This window comes from Musa acuminata, chromosome BXJ2-11, assembly GCF_036884655.1.
Source record: "Musa acuminata AAA Group cultivar baxijiao chromosome BXJ2-11, Cavendish_Baxijiao_AAA, whole genome shotgun sequence".
In the NCBI taxonomy this organism is placed as follows: domain Eukaryota; kingdom Viridiplantae; phylum Streptophyta; class Magnoliopsida; order Zingiberales; family Musaceae; genus Musa; species Musa acuminata.
Window position 1 is genome coordinate 30898411 of NC_088348.1, and position 24551 is coordinate 30922961.

The 24551-nt window shown below is 35.6% G+C and overlaps 1 protein-coding gene across 2 annotated transcripts; it reads right to left on the reverse strand.

The window, feature by feature from the left end:
- Positions 1–23800, reverse strand: LOC135626796 (phosphoinositide phosphatase SAC6-like). Of its 2 annotated transcripts, none has more exons than XM_065132433.1 (21): positions 23499–23800; positions 23023–23187; positions 21125–21208; positions 19474–19601; positions 19304–19395; positions 17155–17212; positions 14564–14620; positions 14445–14478; positions 14271–14351; positions 13969–14075; positions 13245–13331; positions 13043–13120; positions 11739–11809; positions 11569–11667; positions 9393–9492; positions 8461–8569; positions 8292–8364; positions 6215–6308; positions 3898–3990; positions 2567–2633; positions 1–344 (listed from the first exon to the last, which is right to left on the reverse strand). In XM_065132433.1, the coding sequence occupies exons 1-21, from the start codon at positions 23707–23709 to the stop codon at positions 214–216; spliced, it is 2019 nt and encodes a 672-aa protein (XP_064988505.1). In that variant the 5' UTR covers positions 23710–23800; the 3' UTR covers positions 1–213. The 2 variants fall into 2 exon arrangements, with proteins under 2 accessions (XP_064988505.1, XP_064988507.1); XM_065132435.1 differs by having other exon boundaries at positions 23656–23777.
- Between the last annotated feature and the right edge of the window lie 751 nt (positions 23801–24551).

Here is a 24551-nt window from a genome sequence, read left to right on the forward strand (position 1 = left end):
TGCAAAACACAACACGGATGATGATTTTATTGTCATGCAAAATTCGCAAAGGCAAACACGGGGTTGGCACTTACATCAGTGTTTCAAGATTTCAAGCAAACCAAATAAAATCCCACTCGATGGAAAGGAGGATAATAATCGCTATTCGATCCATAAGAATGAAACACTGTGGTACAATGAAATAAGTCGAGTCTCGCCCAGAAATAATCCCTATCAATGCCTTGATCTGAAAAGGCGAGGCCTGTTGGTGAACAACCGACCCTTGGCTCGCACGAACACTGCTATGCCCAGACTCAGGCCCGCCCAAACAAGCGCTAGTAATAAGTGGCGTCCATCATTTGGAGCTGCAAAAGAAGATACGCAGCGTCAGATTGTTGGAGGATTTGGTCATGTCTCCACGGAAGATATATATATATATATATATATATATATATATATATATATATAACCAATATCATGTCCACTAATCATGAAACTCCACTAGAATTTGGTCAAAGCTAATGAAAATTGCAAGAAAACAAGTACCTATCATTTCCCAAACATTGCAACCACAAGGCACAGTGTCAAGTTAAAATGCTACAATGAGGCATACAAGCAAGAATCCACCATTAGGGCAAAAATTAATTAGCAAAGATGCTATCAAGTATCAAGTAATTCACATGGTTTCCTTTTCAGATGGCTACATTTAATTAAATGTATTCACGATTGTGAAGGAATTCAACTTCATCACAATTTTTATATCTACAGAGGCCTAGGATTATTTAATTTTCAAAAACAAATTTGTCCCACCGTTTGTATAAAACCATGCACAGAATGGAGTGATTGATAGTTAGTTAAACCTTCAGATTGGTTGTAACTCCATTGACGATAGTTTCAACAAGGTTTGACAAGCCTATTATTATCCCTAAGATTAAATAAGAATTTCATTTAACTCCATAACTATTGATAGTACCATTTTTAGTGATAGATCCATTTATATAAATAAGTAATATTTGTAACACCCCGTTTAGTCCTACATTAGAAGTTGACAATATTAAAATTGACTTATAAGGATCTGATGGGTGTACTAAAATCAACTTAATCTTAAGCAGTTTGACTAATGATTTGAGCTCAACGAAGTTGACAGGCCAACTATTTGATCAAATCAGATCGTGACATTTGTTATCCGAATCAACCTAGAATTGAGATATGGTGAGCGGACTCGAATAAGAAAAGACTTCTCGTGGATGGAGTCAGATGACTCGTCACGACATGGAGTCACTACTGGGCTACACCTCATATGTATCATGCTAAGGTTTGATCTAGGCTATGTTGGGCTTTGACGAGGACGTCAAACTCTTAAGTAGGAGAGTTTGTAACATCCCGATTAATCCCATATCAGAAGTGCACAAAACTAAGATTGACTTGTAAAGGTATGATGAGTGTACTATTATCAACTTCAACTTAAGCATTTCGATCGGTAGTTTAGGCTCAACGATGTTGATAGATTAGTTAACCTGTCAAGTTGGATCGTGACATTAATAAAGTTCTAAGTGCATTGTCCAATGTGCAACCACATGTGCCAACCAACATAGATTGATGCATAAGCAATCATTGACCTAGCTAAGATCGAACCATGTCTAGATGCCTGCAGCAAAATGTGAAACCCCATCCTGGTAATCTGCTGAAAAAGAATAGCATACATAAATAGATACTATTTTAATTTAGAGTTGTACATCCAGTCTAATTATTTATCTTGATGAAATAATTTTAGCAAAAGGGGAAAACCTTTTATCCTTATTGGCTGGTTAGTATTGCATCCAAATGATAAGGAACTATCAATGGGTACATGAAGGATTGAATTTATAGTGGTTATCCTTGATTCTTGTTTTGGACAAGGTTGTTCACCTTGACGTCACCATTTTTTCAGAGGTGAGGGAGCCACTTAAAGAACAGCATTCAGTGAATTTTATGGTTTGAGGTGTATAAATATAGACTAATACTAATAACTCTACAAGGTCACCTTTAGGCACTGCCACATTGCAATTTGTTGCATAACTATCTAAAAGAATTAAGTTTATCCTGCAATGGTTCAGAATGATTAGATAAAGAATACAAAATGATTAGATAAAGAATACAAAAGACGAAATTATGATCCTTATCCTTATGTTCTCCTAAACCAATTGTTTGCCAATCAACTGCTTCTTAAAAGTACAAAGAAAAAAGAAGAGGTACTAAAACATTGAATAAAACCAAGGATAACTATCTAAAAGAATTAAGTTTACCCTGAAATGACATGATTTCAGGGTAAACTTAATTCTCACGAAATTGACATGATTTTACTAAACATTATCAGACAATACTGTAAGTAGCTTAAAATAAGCACCATGAGTAGTTATTTATAATATTTTGCTCCAGAAACATGATGAATATTTTTAATACTTGAGATAAAGAAAATAACATTAAAGCAATAGATTGGGAAAAGAATATACCATTAAAGTCTTCATCATTGTGATAAGTACTGATCAACTACTAAATGGTTAACTCTACTGGAAGTACCAATTAATTAAAATTGCATGCATCTTACCTTGTCTAAGAGACATCAATGCAAACATAAGCCCACTCAAGACCATTGTTAATGCCAGTCGAAAAGACTGAAAAATGAAACAAAAAAAAAATTAGAGAACCAATTGACATGCAAGATAAAGTATAAGTCATATGCATGGAGAAACACTGACTCCACCACCTGCAGCAACCTGATGCAAAATATCTAAAATCAATAACCTTATAAAGAACATTTCAAGAATGGATACTACTTCAGGCACACTAATCCCTATGTCAGATTCCCATGGGTTCTTGCATGCAACCACAGGAGGTGAAGAAAAGATGGGCTGCCAATCACCATTGCATAAGTAATGACTAGAAACAAAGATAGTAATTGGAAATTTGGAAAGAGATATTTCAATTTAATGCTTTCTTTTCCGCTTGTATATGCTAATCCAGGTCCAGTTGTGATAGAGCGAGAGAACAGCAGGTCAGGTACCCACAAAAGTTCATCCAAACCCAAATAGATATCTGATTTCCTGAACTTGAAACCAACTAGGGTACCTAATTTCCTATCAAAACCCATTCCAAACCAAATTAAAGAGTAGGTCACCTAAACCTTAATACCTGAAAAAACTCAACCCCCTATCATCCGTGCCTCACAAAAAGAATAAGAAAGGATACCCAAACCCGACTGAACCCACAAGAAAACAATTAAAGGGTGCCCAAAGAACAATCTTTTTTTTTGTTAATTTAACAGTGAATATAGATAGATACACTTGCTAAGATCTCTTCAATCTTGATTATTTTAACAATTTTTATAAGTGCTGCAAGTATTTCAGCAATTTACTGATGTTTCTATTTTCTAATTTACTATGCAGGAAAATGTAAGTCAGTAATGAGCAAAAAGGTTGAATACAGTCCATACACAATATGTAAAGTTCTCTTTTTAAAGACATGTAAGGGTGAGTTCAGCAACTCAGTGCATCTTAATCATTTCTTTTCCTGTTCTAGAATAGCACTATCCCATCTAGATACAAGGGTCATTTATGAGATGATAGAACTAAAACTACTTCTTCCAAATTCAGATTGCACATAGAGATCTTTTGTCATGTTCTGTTAGCATACATTCACATTTGAAGGTCAATTCAACAAAGAACAAATGTATATTCATTCAATGTCTTCAAAAATTCAACTTCAATAACTTCAATATATACTGAAGAAAAGGCATAATGAATTCTTTTATATGTGTGTGTGTGTGTGTGTGTGTGTGTTAAGGTGCAAACAAACAATTTAACAGATTAAGAAAAGTAACTCAGAATTTATTTTAAAGCCCCAGAAACTACCGATCAACATTGACTAGCATAAACCTACCGCATATGTCTCCAAGGCTCCAGCTTTAGCTGGAGAACTCATATCTCGACTAAGAGAGACAATATAATGCCCTTGTAGCAAATCAATTGCATCCTTGTAAGCCACAAAACAAGAGAAAGTAAAGTAAGTATTATGTCTAATGAAAAATGTTGAAAGAAATAAAACCTAGAGTGAAGACCACCATAGAACATATTCTACAAACTAAAGAAAGTTTCTCGGTATGTAAGTAATTCCATTGTCACAAAAATATGTAAACAATCCCGAAAGTTAACCAAATTCCTGTCAATGGAGAATAATCCAGTCCTCTCAATGAAGAGACAGAAAAAGATATCTAATTAAAATATAGTATATAAAACATTCAGTGATATGAAAAATGCATTACATGCCATCATGTAAAACCAAGGGTTACAATATCATGCATGCCAGCTAATGCTTGTCTACATACTGCTCCTATGAATTGCTGGACCACGCTAATTTGTTGTGCCTTACTGTCACAGGAAAAAGATCAAATGCCCTTTACGATTCAAAATCTATCCCACAAAGTCACAAATGATCGACACTGAACCAAAACCAAATTCAGTTGACTAAAACATGACAGGGACATTAATAAAAGCTTCAAGGTCATGGCCCAATTTCAGTACTCTTGCTAACAGTCACTGCAGTGGAGCATTCAGCATAGAACCTACTACCACCATGCATAAAAAATGGGGAGGTTGGAGTAATGCCCCGAAAAAGACTCTGAATTTTGACACTTGTTCTTGGTTCAAAGACATGGAATGATATACAATGAATGACTTTTACCTTTTTCCTATTTCACTTTCTACTCATTCAATTTCTTGATGAAATGAGTTGGATACGTTTTTGCTTAATGTTTGCTTCAAAAATGGAAAAGATGGGTTAGCTGCAACTATTATGCAAGGACGGTCTCATAAACCTGATGTCTATCTATAACTGCCATTTGTCATATATGATCTGCTTTACCATAAAAATGTATAAAGAATTGACTTAATAATAGCCCCATATTTTACAGGATAAAGGCAAAAAGATAGATACGAACAAATAAGCTTTTGGTCCCACATATTTAACAGTTTAATTAAAACCTGTGTCCCTGTAGAAGTGCAAAAAGATCGAATTTATCCTTGATAGTGCAAAATCAATATCAATGTCCCTTGTCAAGAATTTTCTGAAGGATTTGGCATAATCTTTTCTGTCCACATATTTAATAGGTTAGTTTCCTTGTGTCCTTGTAAAAGATTGGAATGAACAGATACATCCTTAAAAATTAGTGACTCATCGTATTACCCCTAAATAAGTGAGAATTTAATATCAATGTTGCCGGATAGTGACATTTATAAAAGGTGATCTCTAGCGAGGGACATGATGTTAATTTTGCACTTCTTCTGAAGAAAAACCAAGTTTCAAGTTTTTGAGAGATCATTCCATTATGAGGCAAGTGATATGCATGTAATTGTGTGTATTCATCAGTTGGGGTAAATCCACTCTACTCGTGAAGTGTCCAATTACAGATTGGCCTTAAGGGTTAATTTTTTCCCTTTGGTTTTGATCCTATCCATGACAGGGATCAACTTCTAGCTTCAATTATAAACAAGAAAACTTAAAGTTGAAGAAAGGATTCCATTTCTCATGTTCACCATTGTAACAATCTTTTTCCTAATCCTCTTCCTGAAACCACTCTGCCCTTCCTACAGCTCCATTATTATCTGATATTGGTAACTGTAACGTAGAACCACTTAAGTGTCAAAGATCATGGCTTACATGGACACTCCAGGTATATAGGTTGGTACAAGCATAATCACTCAAGTAAATCAAGTAGAGGACCATCATGGTATTCTTTTTTATCTATTTTTGGGTAGTTCACTAAAAATTTCAGCATGATTGAAGCATATTCTTTAGAAAATATCGTGAATGAATCATAATGAGCTACCATGCGTATAGCATACAATCTTATAAAGATTCATCCTTCACTAGATGGTCTATGTTCATATGTATTCTTTGAATCACCATATGCCTTTCTGAAGATCCTTTGCCTGTAAACTCACCTTCTTTTATATCCCATTGTTCCATATGGTAGACCCATACCAATGTTAATATATGGTAATTACTAGCAAGCAAAATCTTAAACATCAATGTTTCTCACACATGGGAACTACTTTGCAGGTATGTGCTACATAACTCTTAGGAAATTTTGAATATGGAACTAGAGGGTTTCAATCAAAGGATGTTCAAGATAGGTCATTAATTTAAACTTCTAGACACCATACAGACTAAAAAAATTAAATTACAATCAGCCAAAAACCTGTTTTGTTCCATCAATGAAGTTGTTCAAGTAATAACGAGCTAGAGCATTCCATCCATCTTTCAGAATTCCCTGTACTGTTCGTTTTCCATGCCTGGAAAACGAGATAACATTAAGAAGTTAAGAAAAGAATATACCACTAAGGTTACACCCAAAATAACTGAGGCAAAAAGTGTATCTTATTGGTTCATAAATCTACTTTAGACCTAATTTATTTAAGGGTAAAAATATACAGATAATAGATAGACATAAGAAACATGATAACATGTCATTCTGAAGACTAAAGATAGATGAAAAAAGATATGCTTCAGAGTTCAGACACCAATATCATCAAGAAGGTAGAGAAGTTGAATAATGGCATCCAACCTTAAAAGACTATCTTCAACAATTGTTAATTCAAATAATTCAGTTAAGACAAGCTTTTTGAGGCAGCATCTAATACCAAAGTTAATGTACTTCAGACAGTGTTCCCCAACCGACAAACATGGTAGAAAAGAAATCCATTCCCATCCATAAGACACCTTATATAATTAATTGTGACTAACAAGCATCCAAATTACGTTCAGCTCAGTTAGTCCAGAATCACATAAAAAATTTAAATCTCAATCAGAAGTGTCTTCAGTCTACGCACATCTTGGCACATAAATTCTATAAACACTGTTCATTTATTTTCTCTTGTGCATAGGAAAACTTCAGAACATAATAGTACTTGAGAACACATTTTAATAGTTGTAGATCATGTCTAAAGACTCTAAACTATAAGATTTAGAGTGAATAAGATGCCTCACAACTAAATTGCAAGTTGTAAAAATAGAATTGAAGTTTTCACTATTGGCTGTCTTGTGATCAGGGTTTTAAGCACCAAAATGTCAGTGCTTGTAACTGTTTTGACACCTTTACAGGGCTCTTTATCATAACAAATAAAGGATTTTAATGCCTGTGTGAATGTAATGGACCAAGCCACACAATATTAATGTATGATAGAATAAATTTAGGCCAATATCGGCTTAAAGGGGATATGCCAACCAGCAAGGCAAGTTATATACTCAGCCAGAAGTCCATAACGGTCTCGACACTCCTCTGTGCCATAAAACAGTCCTTGTGAAAAACAACAGCATCAAAGATTTCATCAGCAAGAGACTAGAATGACCTTGACTTCAGGTACTATGGCCCAGAATCTAATGCAGTGCCAAAGCAGGGCATCATTCTTAGCTTCTCTGATAAATATGGCATCACAACAAAACCCTTCATTTTCAGGTATGTTCACAAATCACAACTATCATTTAGTTCTTCAAATAATTTTCCATTTTCTTGTTTCTTAAAAATGTTTTCCTTCTCTCCCTTCGTGTTCTTTAGTGTCACTAACATGCTGAGCCAGGATGATGAGTTTTGGTACAACTTTAGATAAATTAATTACAAGATAGAAAGTACATATGTTGACTCTATATAGATACTTCATTTCTCCTGAAAATTCACCAAAAAAGTTATCGAGCACAATATGCATATATGCCCATAATTAAATTGAGTCATACATGCCTGCAAATTACCAGCACAATATGCACAGAAATCTTGTAATGTCTATGCATATATGCCCATAATTAAAAGGATGCAGCAAATGATATTCCAAAGTGGGTTCGCACATATGTGGCATACAGTGTGCTAATTCTTGCAATGCTGCTGATGATTAAGAATGATGCACAAGGCAGAATCATTCAGAACCAGTGTCTGCCATACCGAATCGTACCGCCCGGTATGGGTGGCACGTACCGCCCGGTATGGGTGGCATGTACCGGTCCGATAGGCCAGCGGTACGCGAACCGTCTGGTACCGGTCCGCACTGTAGCAGTGCACTGTAGTACTGTATCAGTGCACCAGTACACTGTAGCACTGCACTGTTGCAGTACTATAGTACTCGGTACACCGTACCATACCGGTACCGAGCCCAGGTCGAAATACCGGTACGATACGGTATTACGAACCTTATTCAGAACTACTTCAAAAAATCTCCAAACATTTTTCTAAATACCTGTGTTCATAGAAAGGTTGAAGAAGATAGACTACTATTCATAGGAGTTACCTAACAAAATCTCCTTTCAGTGCTGGAGTTCCAGAATACTGTATGCTAATTTCATCTCCATGATTAGCCCACACTGAAACAAGGAAAGTCACAAGATTAACCCTGATGGTAAGGATATCATATAATTGCAAAAGGTGGATCGCAATGAAAATGCAAAATATATACTCACAAATTTTGAAGTTTGCATCAAAAAATGGATATGCAGTAATTAGGTCATCAGAACCAAAAAATCCAATTCGCTTAAGTTGGCTTTCCAGCATCTTTCTCCCAATCATGCTCTGGGGACCACAAGATAGATATATATGAAAAGTATGTCTAATAACAGTGATTCAAGCCCTTTATAGATCAATTTAAATTAAAAATTACTTGCCAAACACAGAAAATAACTGGAAAAATTGGGAACATGGATAGAGCAGGGCAAGTCAAAGTGTGTCATACACAGCACATATTTGCAAACTAACATTAAAGTATGCACCACAAAGAAGCAAATGACAAAGATTTTCATTTTCAAGAAACAAGAAAAAGGCTTATTGCCTACAGAAAAAGAACAAATGAGAGATAGATCTTAATAATTGAAGAGTTAAATATTTAATACAACATAGAAGTTGGACTACTGTACACAGATTGAAAAGTTATTTTCTAATTCAAATTTATTTATAGAGTATATTTTTTGAATCAATGCAGGATGAGATCTCTTACTGATATCACTTAATGTCTTCAACTCTTCATACAAATGAAATTCAGTTTTTGACATTTCTACCGATAGATGTTTTTTTTTTCAGTTCCACTGATACATGTTACGATGGTTTCATTGCCAACTAATTTTCTGATAAATAAATTCCAACAGATTATTTATTATCAAAGTAAAAGAAGCATGGACTTTAGATGGATTAACTACAAAGACAAAAGCTAAAACACATTCATCATTCCAATAATTGACTATAAACTTTGTCACCATATCAACAAAAATTCAGAAGCAACAGATGAGTGAGATGACTTTACACCAATTCTTTTGCTTTTTTACAAATCCAGCCTAATAAAATGGTCTCACGTGAGCCCATAATACAATTAGAATAATCTAACTAGAATATTAGCATTCACCTGTGTAACATTTGTTCGATCTAAGCAGTCAATACAATTTGTTCTCACAACTCCCGTCTGACCTGCAACTTTCTCGCCTTTCTCATTCAACAGAAAGTATCTAAAAAACCAATAAATAATAAGGTTAACCATTCAGATATTACCAAAAGTACACTTGAAGTGAGCACCATAGTAGTGCTGCATGGTACCACGATTACCATAAATGTGAAAAAATATATCATAGTAGTTCTCGCCTTTCTCATATTTTTTCCTTTGTAAGAAAAAATAGATCATAAATGTGAAAGAAAAAATTTGGAAGGCAAAAAGTAGTGCCGCATGGTACCACGAATACCATAATATAAGAAAAAGTGTAATGGTCTTACGGTAGAAAGGTTTGAAGTTGAAGCAGAGAAAAATAATTTGGCATATAGACTTGCTGCCTCCCAAATTTATTATATGGTGTTTCTAATTATGTCATATAACTTATTCTGTTGCCAAACTTAAGTTTAAGCATTATACGCCATACTTATCAGAACCAAACCGATCATTGACTTAAATAGGTTCACTAGGTCAATAGTCTGATAGGTGGAAAAATCAGTCGAACACATTACATAAATTCTACTGTATATTTTATTTTTACAATTATCATGATTTTATTTTTTATTTTTCATATAGTTTGTTTTCTTTTTGTTCTTCCTTCTCCTTGACATGCTCCTTTCTCCCATCCCTTCGTCTCATTCTCTTCTCCCCGGTTTCACCTTTTGCTCCATTCTCCTCTCGTTCTTTTCTTTTTATTTACCCTTTCCTTTGCCCTTTCTTCTTCCTCTCATCCTCCTCTTCTCCTATTCCTCCGCTTCTCCTTTAGATGATTTCAACAAAGTGGGCATGATGCACTGAGCATCCACAGGCACATGAGAAACAGGGAGCAAATGAAAGATGGAGTGATTTTGAATCGATTTGATTTGATGGTATCTACTATAATTCAATTGTATTTACCATCGTTTTTGCATGTCTTAAAAAATTGACTAGTTTGTTCTAACCTAATTGAATGCAATGATTAATTAAAGAATCAGATCTAGTCCTGCTTTCTGTCACATCTAATATTTTAATCACATTGAGCCAATTTCAAAGTTGATTCATTGTTTGTCCAACTAAACCGAGTAGTCTAAATGACTAATTACATCAATATAATTACTATATTTTTACCTTTTCTGAAACTTATCATTATAAATCTCTTGGCGCTGTAGTCTTATTCTAAGCTAGGTATATGCAAATCTCTCTACTGCCCTCTACGTTATTCCGATAGTTGCCTCAATATACAAAAGGCATTAAAGGTTAATAATCCATGCATAAAACAAAACTGATTGAAAGAAATTCTTGTTTCAAATTTTATTCTACCTTCAATTCAAAGTTCCACTACATGACTCATTAGCTTATTTCTTTCTAGAATTTTCACGATAAGATGGATAATTAATATTTAAATAGATTGATTTGCCTATATATCATGGGATTGAAGCTAGTTATATGGCTGATTTTGACTTACATTAATCCAAACCACAAGCCTAACCGTGAGAACAAAACCTGTCATACTTACTCATCAAGCTCACAATGACACTAGGTCCATTAGTTTCAAAAATCTTCATGCAAGAACTGCAATTTCATACTGAGGGTGCATATCGGTCCATGGCTGCAATTTTGATACTAAAATTATAATAAAGACTTCTTATGCTATGTTGCAAGAAATAACTGTGACAATTAATTTATTCAAAATAGTCAATTTTAAGCAATTACAAATAGTTCATAAGTATAGTAGTTTTAAAAGAATGACTTTAATAATCAACTATGTTACAAAGTACAAGAAAAGAAAAGATGATTCACCTTCAACTCACAGTGTAAGTATGCTTAAGCAATTTGCAGGATACAGCCTGACTGTGAATCCTATCAAGCCACATATAATTTATATCCATATAAATTGATAAAATGATAATCCTGTCAAATGTTAACTAACAGTGCAGGTGTTGATAAATTGATATTCGTATAATGTAGCTACTGTATGTATATAAAGAAAGACATCTCATACACATGTTCATAGTAAATGTAACAAGTCAAAGTTGATTCATCTATACAAACGTCAAATAAACCAAGCTCGATAGGTTAACTAATGTATCAATCGAAGATAGCAAGGCAAACTGCATACCCATGCTTATTCAGGTAGTCCTCGATTTGATTATAAAGGAGAGAGAGGCGCTCAAAATGTATATGGCCACAGATTTGATGGAAGTCAAAATGTACATACCTAGAACAGGAGGTAGATTTGAGCTAAAGAAATAATACAAAAATATTGTTTTCCTATGCATGCCATATTACCTAATATCATCATTTTGAATGGTCTGCATTGCTTTTGCAAATCTTTCACTCAGACGTCCCTCACTTCCATGCTGATTATTGTGCAAAAATAAGAAAGAATTGACAAAATTTATACAGTACTCAGATTTCAGAAAATACATATAATGAAGATATATGCTAAAAGGAATTCTGTAGTCAATTACATCCACAAAACTGACTGTTAAACAAGCACTGTCACAAACCCATCATATCTTTGCATGCATGGACTATAAATTAAAGCAGTAATGCCAATTACAAGATTAAAAATAAAATCTAATTTAAACTCCCATTTAGATCCTAAAATGGAAACTTCCAATTTCCTTATATTGTCTCTAAATGCTCAGCAAAGAACGCCATTAATCTTCTACAGACGAACGACACACACAACCCAAAACTTTACCTTCTATATTTGAACATTTAAGTTTGTTACCATAACTAATCATGTAAATCCAACCTGTGTTTGTGTTAGCTTAGAATACTTTATTTACTACATCATAAATACTTATCACCGCCTTTGTTTGTGATTAACATTTACTTGTCGCGATCCAAGTGTTCCAGGGAAACATTAGCTTATCATTGTCAGAGATCAGAGAGACTTGGATCAATCCCACCAGAAATCTAACCCTTGACCAATTCAATACCACAAAAGATGGAAGCCAACCACATAACCAATCAAGTATTTTCTTGGTTCCTTTAGCTGTATTATCTTTTTAGTTCAATTCATCAAAACTCTTCAATACTTCAACATTATACAATCAATTTTTTTTCTAAGACGATTTTGGCGACCACTAAGCTAGATACATGTGATCCAAATATAGCTGCTATAATGAAGGATATAAGAAAACAAGGATGGCCTGATACCGATTTTGGTAATGCATCCTACAAATGTGAGACCTGTATACTGGATAATATACTGATTCATACCATCTAATTTTATTTGATAAGATAATATAAAATGAACAAATATGCACCTATCGAGTAACACATTTCAATACCAGTATCAGGTTGGATAGATAAACACCAATCAATACATATCAGACTGACCATTATTTAAAACTTCATAAGCAACACTATCAAGAAAATTTTGCTCAACCTGAAAATAAACTACTATAATAACAAAAACCTTTTAAGAGAAAGGAAGGTCATAATGTTATATTTAACCACAAAAGCAAACAGTTTAAGTGCACATGATAAAATTTCCTATGTTTAAACTACATTTGCAGATTTATAATAAAAGATTTATTAACGATAATATTATAGGATAACTATGTTGTCGTAGGAATTACCTTATTGACAAGGTCAACAGCTAAGACTGAACCATATTTTTTACTCAGATCCAAGAAATGACGTTCGGCTACACGAGACTGTCAAACAAAAAGAAATAAGGAAGTTAGTGCAGCCTGCACTCTAGAAGCAGCATAACATGATAACATTATCTAAGAGCACCAAATGTAAAACAAACTGAAAAATGAAAATATCAGTTCTTACCGCCTCCTCAGGCCTAACAATCTCAAAGTTAGGTTTATATGTCAAGTCAACAATCTGCTCCCACAGAAATGGCATAGACCCACGAACCTACAAGCACTTAATTTAATTAAATGTTCTTTCAAAATGCAACTTAATATACATATCTTAAAAAGGATAAAAGATTATCAAAAGATATAGGATAAAGAACAAACAAAAAAGAAATAGACATACTAGACATATGCAGTAATCAGATAGTTAAAATCAAGATGCTCACCATGAAGAATTCTGCCAATTGATTAGGCACAAATCAAAAAGACTTATTTTTGGAAGATTCTTGGCTAATAAACCATGAATGATCCAAAACCCTATCTTACATTAGGAAGAGAAATTCCCTTGTATATAGTGGATTGTTTCTCTTGCTTTAAATTGAAAATCTAAGCACTCTATGAACATGCCTTTAGACTGTCAATAACAAATTGCAGAAAGTCAAATGGACAATTACAAAAGACAAACAAATATGCATCCACATCTTCTGCATTGTGATTTACAGAGAAATTAAAGCACAAGACAATTTAAGATATTGTTGAACAATTCAAATTCAGATAAGCTATAAATGCATGCTGGGAGAAGTGCAAGGCCATCTCTAAAAGCGATCTATCTGTACTCAAGCATATTCTCCTTGAATTTAACTGGCCAAATCAATTTCACAATAGAGCAACTCAGACAAAAAGAAACCTCAACCTACTTGAACAAAGGATGCTGTAAAACCATTTGATTGCAATATCTGTTCACTTTCAACAAAATTTGCAACGTATCCCTCAGTATCAGCTCCTCTTCTCCACATCCGAGTACCTTCAAACAAATAATAGTTTCAAGTTTCAACAGCACATCATTTTATTGCAAGATAAATGTACTAAAAATTGGAAAAAGTTAAAGATAGATAATGTGATATGATTATCATGTTTTAGTATCAAATTGATACAGTTCAAATGAAAATCCCATTCTATGGACCATTAACAGTGGCACTTTTTGATAAACAACATAAACCTGTTCTCCTCGTGCATCTACGTGCAATTAAAGTAACATTAACAACTTTTGGACTAATAGCTGCTTGAAAATTTTGGTAACCTGATGAGCAGTTAAGGATATTGAAAAGATTGCTTTAAGCATACAGTAAAAATTAAAGGAATGACGATCAAGCAAAGAACTTTATCAGGATACATCCTTGAATGATAGGTATAATGTATGAATCCAGCTGCAGAAAAATTGTCAACGCATTAACATAGGATTCTTGAAAGGACCTTGGTAAACCATTGAAGTACTCGAGAATCACATCTCACTTTGTTATCAATGAGTGCTTCCAACATGTAGCTATTCCAAAGAAATCTAGGTTCTGCCTGCAAGATAAATTCGGTAAGCGATAGAAATAAAAGCATTGCTCTTCTGCAACAAAGAACACTAACTAGGAACCGTATAGGATCAAGTTTCTAATGATAGATAGTTAACTAGAACAAGCAATTGTCAGCATAGAAAGCAACATAGAATACAGATACAGAAGACTAGACAGATATGATAAAACATAATCTGTTACCATAAGGATTTATCACCAAATCCATTGCTGCTGCTCACATGAGGACAAAAAAGATCACAATGAAGATGCAGTAGCCCATGATTTAAAAGTCAATCAGGTCAATTATGTGACTGTTTAAGCTAAGGTTTGACTTACTAGTCCGAGCCGATGTGCCGGCTAGTCGACCGATGGCACAGCACATGTTGCTTTGTACCGGTGTATCGACACACGGTATGCTGATACATACCGATGTTTTGACGAGGAAGAAAAAGAGGTTGAAGAGGAAGGTCCGATGGACAAACAGAGGAGAAAGAAGGAGAGAGGAAGAAGAAGAAAGAAAAGGAAGAGAAGAAGTGCAATGATACTTGGGAAGTAGCAACAGTAGCGACAGCATAGAAGGGAAGCAGTAACATCATAGCGGCAAAGAGGTGGTGCCGCTGCAGCATCGCAACGGCAAAGCGGCGAAGAGGCAGTGGCGTTGCAGCACCACAGTGGCGAAGCAACGAATAGGCAATGCCGCTACAGCATCGCAGTGGTGAATCAACGAAGAGGTAGCGTTGCTGCAGCAGCAAAGAGGCAGCACTGTTGCAACATCATAGCGGTGAAGAGGCAGTGCCGCGGCTTTGTATGCGAGAAGAGCCCTAATATGCATTTTTTAACGCTGAAATGGATTGGGGCCCACCACTTTTTGATTTTTTTTTATTATTCTAATGTAGACCACCCGAAACAGGGTGGTCCACATATTGGTCCATGCTCGGACCGGTATGTACCGCCCAAACCGTACCATTTCGGGCGGTATAGCAATCCCTGGACTTTAAGCCAAACATGGACCTTAAAAACAAAAAAAAAAGTTTTTGGATGGGATTTTATGGTCTACTGTCTACTGGCCCAGTTCAACATCAGTGGTACACACTGCCATAGCAGGCAGGACACAGATTTAGTTCACAATCTCAGTTTTGCAGTGACATACTGAATCTTCCAGGGCTCCATCAGTTCATACCACTTGATGAAAAATTCACAGTTTGACACCCATTCGTGGAAACTGCTGAAATTCAATTGGCCTCTAAACTCAAGAACATCTATCTTTGTCTTCCTAGGACTTTTCAAGCAGGTCTTTCCGAGAAAAAGGGAAGCCAAATTCTAATTCAATGACTCCTTACATTTCTTCCACGTCTGATATTTCCATCAATTCTTTGTTGCTTCTACTGTTGAGGCAATTATATAATCAACTACTTGAGAAATTGCACCAAATTGTCACTTTTGTTATTGTTGAAGAAAAATCGATCGTGAAAGTTTCTTTATTTTATTTTGATGGTCTTTCTTGGTGATCAAGGCACTTGTCATGGCCTGCATTCGTCATCATCTTCCATGTTTTATTCTGATACAATTGATGAGAGAATGGGACAATATATGAAGAAAATGATTCACCATGGTCCCTAGCAGCAGATATGTATATCTTATCTTATTTGCTTCAGAAATAAGCAAGATTGGCAGTTCAATGTTGTTCTTTCCAATTCCACAGATCTGGATGACAAACAAATGTTGTAGATCATGGAACAGATCAGTTCAGATCTTGCCTAAATATAGCTTGTAGACCTGCGGGCTGGGTAGAATGGAGATATTAACAGAAGCTTCTTTGGGACAAGAAAGCAGAGTCTACATAGCCTAACTAAAAAAGGTGATGAAACTAAAAGACTAATAGACAAGGAAAGAAGAGAAAAAAGGATTAGGCAAAGAGAGAATGTAGAGGTCCCTCTCAATGGGAAGAAGGAAAGGCCTATTCCTGTTGAATCAATATGAACAACAAAAAAAAAAAACCAAAAAAGAATAACTGAATATGATAAATATGTTTATGGTTCGCCTTAACGGTCTATACCAGTGTACTAATCGGCTGTCGGTATGGTAAGTATCGACATACCGACACATGGTACAATGGGGCATACTAATAGACTGGTGGTATGTACCACCCATATCGATCCCTTATTGAACCGATATATAACACCCATACCGGTCAGACTATACATCGTTGTTCGGCGAACCTTGAATACGTTTACAGGACTTTAATAGATTAACCAACCAACAAGCATCCATTCTCAATCAGAACATAAGACGAAATATACTTCAAACTCATTCATTATTCCTTAAGCTAATTAAGTTAAATAGAAAAGTTCTAGTACAATTCAACTCTTATAGGAAACAGCTTATAGATGATCTTTGCCAATGCAAGAAAATCAATCTGCAATAACAACTATGCATTAAACCAAATCGAAAAATATATACTAAAGGTTGAAGAATGAATTAAATGTAAAACATTGAAATTGCAATGTTATTAACTTGTTATCAGGATTCAGATATCCAAACCTGTCTCCAAAGAGGAAGCAGCTTTGACTCATTTCCTAGCTCATGTAACCTCTGTAAGCTGCAACATAAATTATGACTTGCATCAGGAGATATTATATCAAGATCATGTGTAGCTTCATTGGTTAAATTGCAGGATTTTGGAAAGTTAAATTTACTATAATAGATTTACCAAGATTAGCAAAATCGCCTGGTACAATTCAGTACAGACAGTATTTATCCACCCAAGAGGTTATCGGTACACCAACAAGGTAATCTGGACTTTATGCCCACAACGGATCTGTAACGGGTGATACCACCTGCTATGCTCAATACAAGGTCAATGCTACCTAGTAGAGGGCTGGTACCGCTCGATTCAAGTTGGTACAGGCTCTATACCAGACAATTTCTTTTTTTATTTTGCAGTCCTTTTAAGTTATTATTTCTAAGGTTTTTTTTAAGTGTTTTTTTTTTAACTTGGTAGGTACCAGTAATATCAGGTGTTAATACACTGGTATGGACCGATAAGACATCAGTCCGAACGCTGACCGATACAGTACCAATAAACGAAAATACAAACCTTGAATATACTAGTCAGCTCATACCGGTTCTAGTTAAAACTAGTACCAGTATACTAATTAATAAGATTCAATCTTGACTATTTTTAGTGTCTTGTATTGTTTTAAAAAACTTGCAACCAACAGAAATGGTCAACCAACAATTGGCTCATAACCCAGTGACTCCTCACTCTTACTTTCACATGATGAGCAAAGAAAGAGAAACACAAAATACGAAAGACCATTTAAGAAAATGGACAGTTGTCTCAGAAGATCTCCTTACTACAGACAAGTTTATTATTAGCAATCAATGTGTTTCGACTATCAATAGCAAAATGGACAGTTGTCTCGGAAGATCTCCTTACTACAGACAAGTTTATTATTAGCAATCAATGTGTTTCGACTATCAATAGCCCATCCATCCTAATAAACAAGTGAATGACCACAGAAAAAAGCATAATACAAGGAAAAGGCAAACAAATGTGGGGTCATGTTTATCCCTTTAGTAATATGATATTGGATAAATAGTCAATATAGAGAATAGTGTCTATATCATATAGCGTCTCACATCAATTAACATTGATTATCCTCCCACACTCCAAAATGTAACTTTAGCTTCAATCTCCTCTATACCATAGAATCTATCTCTTTTGTCTAGCAACTTAACTTGCTGTCGTACTTTAAACAAATAAGACCATCCAAACATTTACTACCATCTAGTTAAAATCAAAACAAAATTGATGCATAAGCACATGGAGACAAGAAATTTTCTTCTTCAACGGTTGTGAGGCCAAATATCAAATCAAACTTGGGTTCTTCTCACATGATTGGAGCAAAATTTATTTGGTTAGGCTATGTAGGATTAAGGCAAGAAGACAAGCCTTGTGCCACGGAAAGATGGCTCTATTTTGACCCAGATAACCAATGTTCTAGTCACGAAACAACTTCTCCACTACTAGGAGTAAGATTGTGTACATTGATTCTTTCAAAACCCAACATTAGCAAGAACCTAAAGCCCTAAGTTGTGCCTTCATTTATGGTGAGGACCTAGGTTTGAGGAGTGCAATAATGACCACCATAACCTATGGTTAAGTATAAGGAGTTCAAGAAACCGAAGACAACTTTGGAAGGCCAGCCTAGCTTCATAACTGCCTCTTCACTTTCTCATTGTTACATAAAAAACGAGAAGAAACTAGGAAGAGATACAATAAGCTTCCCATTTTCTTATTACTTCCAACTCCAAAAAAATCCCACTTCAAGTACATGAAAAACTAAAACGAATAGAAGAGAACTAAAATTTAAAAAATCAAGATAACTCTGAAGTCTGAACCTGGTTAAACACAAATCAATATAGAAGAGATGTCACTCATGTATACTCAATTACAAAGTGAGATAGTTTTACATATTCTATTTTCAATGTCACCAGAAATACCATAATAAAACACATCTAATCAGGAGATTGATTTATCAAGTGATTAATAAGTGTGCATTAAACACCAGCTCTTAAGTATAAACAAGATAGAAGAAATTAACATGACAACCACATGGCCGGTGGACCTTTTTTATCAGCCTAAATGGAAGAACAATTTGAAAAGGACAAGATTAAAATAACTCACCAGAGTGTTAAATTAACATCATAGGAGAAGTACAGACCAGAAGTCCCTTCTGCAGCATTTAGAAGTTCAGAGAACTGAGCTTCCATCTTTTTCTGTCAACATATATTCTGACTGCATAAGTTAATATATATAGTCTAAATAAATCAAAGAAACTAATAATGCTTTCCAACCTGCTCAGCTGAGGAACTCTTGAGAGAATGATTGCATGGGAGAATTTGCATGCCTGAGACCTTGTAAATAGGATGCCCTAAGTAAGATCCAACACATTCACGCTCTGTTATAACCAACAGATATGCTCCTGCAGCATGCAATTGTAAGTAAATAGGTTAGCAGCTAGAAATATATTAAAATTGACTTCTGCACTTAACACTGCAAAAGGAGATGATGAAATTATCAAAATAAATCCAAAATAAAATGTTATCCTAATTAACTTATGTTAATCCTTCAAGCAGAATATGACCAAACTTACAACTGCCAGAATGAGGCAGAAAAAAAGATATGCAAGCAGCATGTGATCAACACTAAACTGACTCTTAACAGAATGAAGAGAATATAATCAGCAAGGACATGATCAAGCCAAAGAATTCCTATGAAAAAGGAGGAATTCCACACTCCGCAGAATCATGAATTTTATCACCTCCTCTTGTTACATGGTCATCATGTCCTTCAAAGATTTATGAGCAGCTCGTGTTGAAAACAAAATTTAAAAAAAATGAAAATGAGCAACTGATGCTCAAGTAACGGGCATGATTTGGATTAGTTACAACTGTGTTCCACGTCAATAGCCAATAATCAGTTAGCAAGTCAATGTAGCAAGTCCAAAAAACAATCTGAATAGAGGCAGGTTTTTCAAACCACATGCCTATCAATGAGTCACCAACTAAAAGACATGACACAAATCAGTCAAGCAACCACCAGGAAAATTATTGGTGTTCGGCAACAGCTACTCTGCTAGCCTAATTTGCCTTTGGATGACATTAACAATTACTGAATATGGTAGTGCTGGCATGACTATCGAAACCAAGCCTTGCATAAAACTTGGTAATCATAAGCCTAAATAATCCATATTTGAAGTTAAATAGTGAGTGCCACAAAAAAGAGAGGAGTTGATGATGCAAGTCATATGGATGATCTATCAGATAGCATGAACCAAGGCTATATGCAAGTCATATTGTCGATCCTGATGCTGAAACAGTCCTTGGAACAATTATTTACTCAAAATTCAAGTATTTGGAGTCATATAAAGGCCAAGTGAAACATGCTACACAGAAAAGCCTTGCAATCATAGGCACATTTTAGACCTTTGCGGCACTTGACTTACTTCCACGTTAAAAACAATGCTCATTACCACACAACAGCAAAAACTAAAAACACTAATTGCACGGCTTTATATAGATAGTAAAACAATGCTCATTACCATGCAACTGCAGAATAGAGAGTAAAACATTCTTTATGTAGTAAAGTAGTCTTGCAAATCACAGGAAATTATTTGGAACAATTATTTACTCAAAACTCAGGGATTTGGAGCCACATAAAAGGCCAAGTGAAACATGCTACACAGAAAGCCTGGGAATCATAGGCACATTTTAAACCGTTGTGGCACTTGACTTGCTTCCAAGTTAAAACAATGCTCATTACCATGCAACAGCAAAAACTAAAAACACTAATTGCACGGCTTCCTGAAGCTAACATTAAAATTTGAAGTTTACAATTGTTCTGAAATAGTTAGACAAGCTACCTACATTAAAGAGAATATTATAACAGTAAGAAAACACAAAACATATTGAAAATAGTCACTGCCAGTGATGGCAATGCACATACCTAATAAAAGCTTAAGAATTCCAATCACACCAAAAATGGTACGAATGTTTGGAGATTGTGTAGTACTGCATTCCGGAAGCTCACCTGTTCACAGTACAACCAGATGAACCTTTTGTGTAATAGCTTAAACATAGTAACTCGTTTAATACTCATACCCAAGAGCAATTGAACAAGTAAACTAGAATAATAAGATAATTGCTTCAAGATATATAATAAAATAAAGCAACTTCAATTCTGATTTGTAGAAAGTTACAGCTTCATAGGAGACAGTCAATAAAAAACAATCTTTAATAGATATTTCTTACCATGTACCAGTACTGTACCAGTCTGTACCACCATACCAAGTATTGGTACACCAGTACGGACTAAGTTTCAGAAAAAGAATGAAAATTACACAAATAAAAATAAAAAGAAAGTGTTAGTACACTGGGTAGTATACACCCTGTACCAGACAGTATGGCCCCCGTACTAGACATACCGTCTGATTCATCCTAGTATGCATACCAGTGAGGGACCAGTAAATACTGCTCGTACCTTATGATACCAGGCGATATCGCAAACCTTACCTCTTATGATCATTTTGTCCTAATGAAATTATATAAGCAGACAAATAGAGAGGATAGTATTCAACACCCATACAAATAGAGAGGACTAAACGGTAAAAGACTTAAACAATTGATTCAATTGCAATAAGTTTAGACAATAAGGGATCTAATTGCACTTCAGATGGGAATAGCTAGCTTGACATATTGTCACAAAAAATAAATATTTAGTAAACAAAATGCCTACATAAGCCATTTTATGTGTTCCATCCTGAATAGCTAAGGAACAGGTACAAGAAGTCAATAACACACTAAATTACTTAGAAAGTAGAGAGCAAGGTTCGCCGTACCGTACCGTACCGGTGTTTCGACCCGGGCTCGGTACCGGTACGGTACGGTATACCGCTCGGTACACCCAGGTGTACCGAGTACTGTAGCAGTGCTACACTGCTACAGTGCTCGGTACGGGCGGACCGGTACAGGGCGGTCCGCGTACCGCTAGCCTGTCGGACCGGTACGTACCGCCCGTACCGAGCGGTACAGTCCGGTACGGCAAATCTTGGTAGAGAGTACCAACCGCAAATTAATACATTCAAGCCTGTTATGAAATATCCCATTCTGTGCTATTCAGGACGGAACTGTTTAGCCCTTTATTCGAATGGCAACTATAATTGGCATCACCTAAATAGTTAAACTAACAAAGTGTTGAATCAATTGTTTACTCAAAGGGCAAAATCAGACAGCTTTTGGGTTCTGATTCTAGGTTGTATCTGAAAAGGCTGCCTGTGAATTTCCAGTCCTCTCTTCTATTTTACTTCAAGCCTGTTATGAAGTAGAGAGTACCAATCGCAAATTAATACATTCAAGCCTGTTATGAAATATCCCATTCTGTGCTATTCAGGACGGAACTGTTTAGCCCTTTATTCGAATGGCAACTATAATTGGCATCACCTAAATAGTTAAACTAACAAAGTGTTGAATCAATTGTTTACTCAAAGGGCAAAATCAGACAGCCTTTGGGTTCTGATTCTAGGTTGTATCTGAAAAGGCTGCCTGTGAATTTCCAGTCCTCTCTTCTATTTTACTTCAATTATCCTCTCTTTCTGATCGATCTCTTATCCTTTAGCAGTTTTTAATCTGTCTGCTATCCACCGTTCATTTTCTATTATGGTAAAGAGAAATGTTATGTAAATCATATAAGGATCAACCATAATTGCTTCTCATGATGATTCCGGCTTCACATTGTTGGTTCACAACTTATTCAAGCGAAAGCCCTTAGTTTATGTCTACAATATTTCAGCAATCTTCCGGAATATAAATAAGAGAATAAGCAGAACAAAGAAATAAGGAACATACCTATTAAGTTTATTGATCCATCAGCACGACTGATTGATAAATATGAATCAGCAAAACCATCAATGGGCTCAAGGATATACTTGTCTGGGAATTGCCATAACCTCAACCGTGTGTGAAGCTTCTTCTCGGAATCCCTCTTATCTGTATCATCCATATCTGGAAATGCTGGAAAAAAAAGTAAAAGGCAAAACAATAACATCTCATACTTAATCCAACAAATATAACGGATTAGGTAGCCCTAGAATAGCAGCTCAATTCTGCATAAGAATCTACATCTAACTGCAACCACAACGACCTGATCAGAGCAAACTACAAAATTCCAACCCAAATGCTAAAATTATCTCAAACTGTAAATACCATTTAATGCGCTCACACATATCAATGAGAAGAATGTTAACCAAAGCCTCCAATTTGCCCTCGCGGCATATCATGACTAAAGAGAAAACAGAACAACGGGCCTTTGTTCTTTCTTTTACCTCGAGGGCGAGAAGAAGCGGGGCCGATGGGGCGGCGGGGGCTGCACAAGAGGAGGCCGGGAAAGCGAGCGGTGTGGCGGGGGAAGAAGGGGGTATAAACAGGGGCGGGGGAGGCGGAAGGGGAGGGCGTGGTGGAGGTGGAGATGGAGGGAGGAACCTGAGTGCGCGGGCTTCGCGATGGGCACGGCCAGCGAACCGCGACGGAGAGCATGCACCGCGCACAACGCTTCAACCGTCTTCCTTGTTCGATCCTTATACGGAGAAGATGGCAATCGAGAAGATGAACAGGTCACACACAGGAAGACGACTGAATTGGGTGTGAAATTTATATCGACCCCTACGTAGACCGTCCATCTCATGTTTTTCATTTAATCTCGACCGTCCACCGGATTTGATCGAATCGTTTTATGTCATCTCTTTTATCAATCAATCGGACGGTTGAGATTAAAAAGAAATGGATGGACGGTTTCAAAGAAATATATTAGCCTTGTAATTAAATGACCCAAATACCCCTATCACCTTCCCACAATTCCAGTTTAACATTGGTTTAATAAATGGCTTAACTTATTACCAAAATCAAAATATAAAGGTCAGAATGTTCTGAGATCAAAACTGGTATTCATTATTTATCCTTTACAGAAAAGAAAATAAAGCCCATCAATAATTGAAGTGATGGATCAATTAGTCAAATCATATATTTAAAATATATATATAAGATATAACATAGGATTAATATAAGAAATACCAAAGAATGTCTTTAGCAGTCAATAAGATATGCTTTGATTGAGTTGTATATCATATTAAAAGCACATGAAATAAGTTGTCATCACATTATTAAACCAGAACTGCTATAAATGTAGTCAGATGTGTCTTAAATGCTACAATTAACTGCAGTCTTGTCCAAACTGCATTGGAAACAAAGAAGCGCAGAGAAGTAGCAAGTCCTCAGTCAAATTACAAGATCACTAGTCAAGTCAGTAAGGGAAATCTTTGACAGGCTTGGAGGTGGCTGTGGTGAGCACACTTGGGAGGCATTTACGTAGTAGTCTGAAG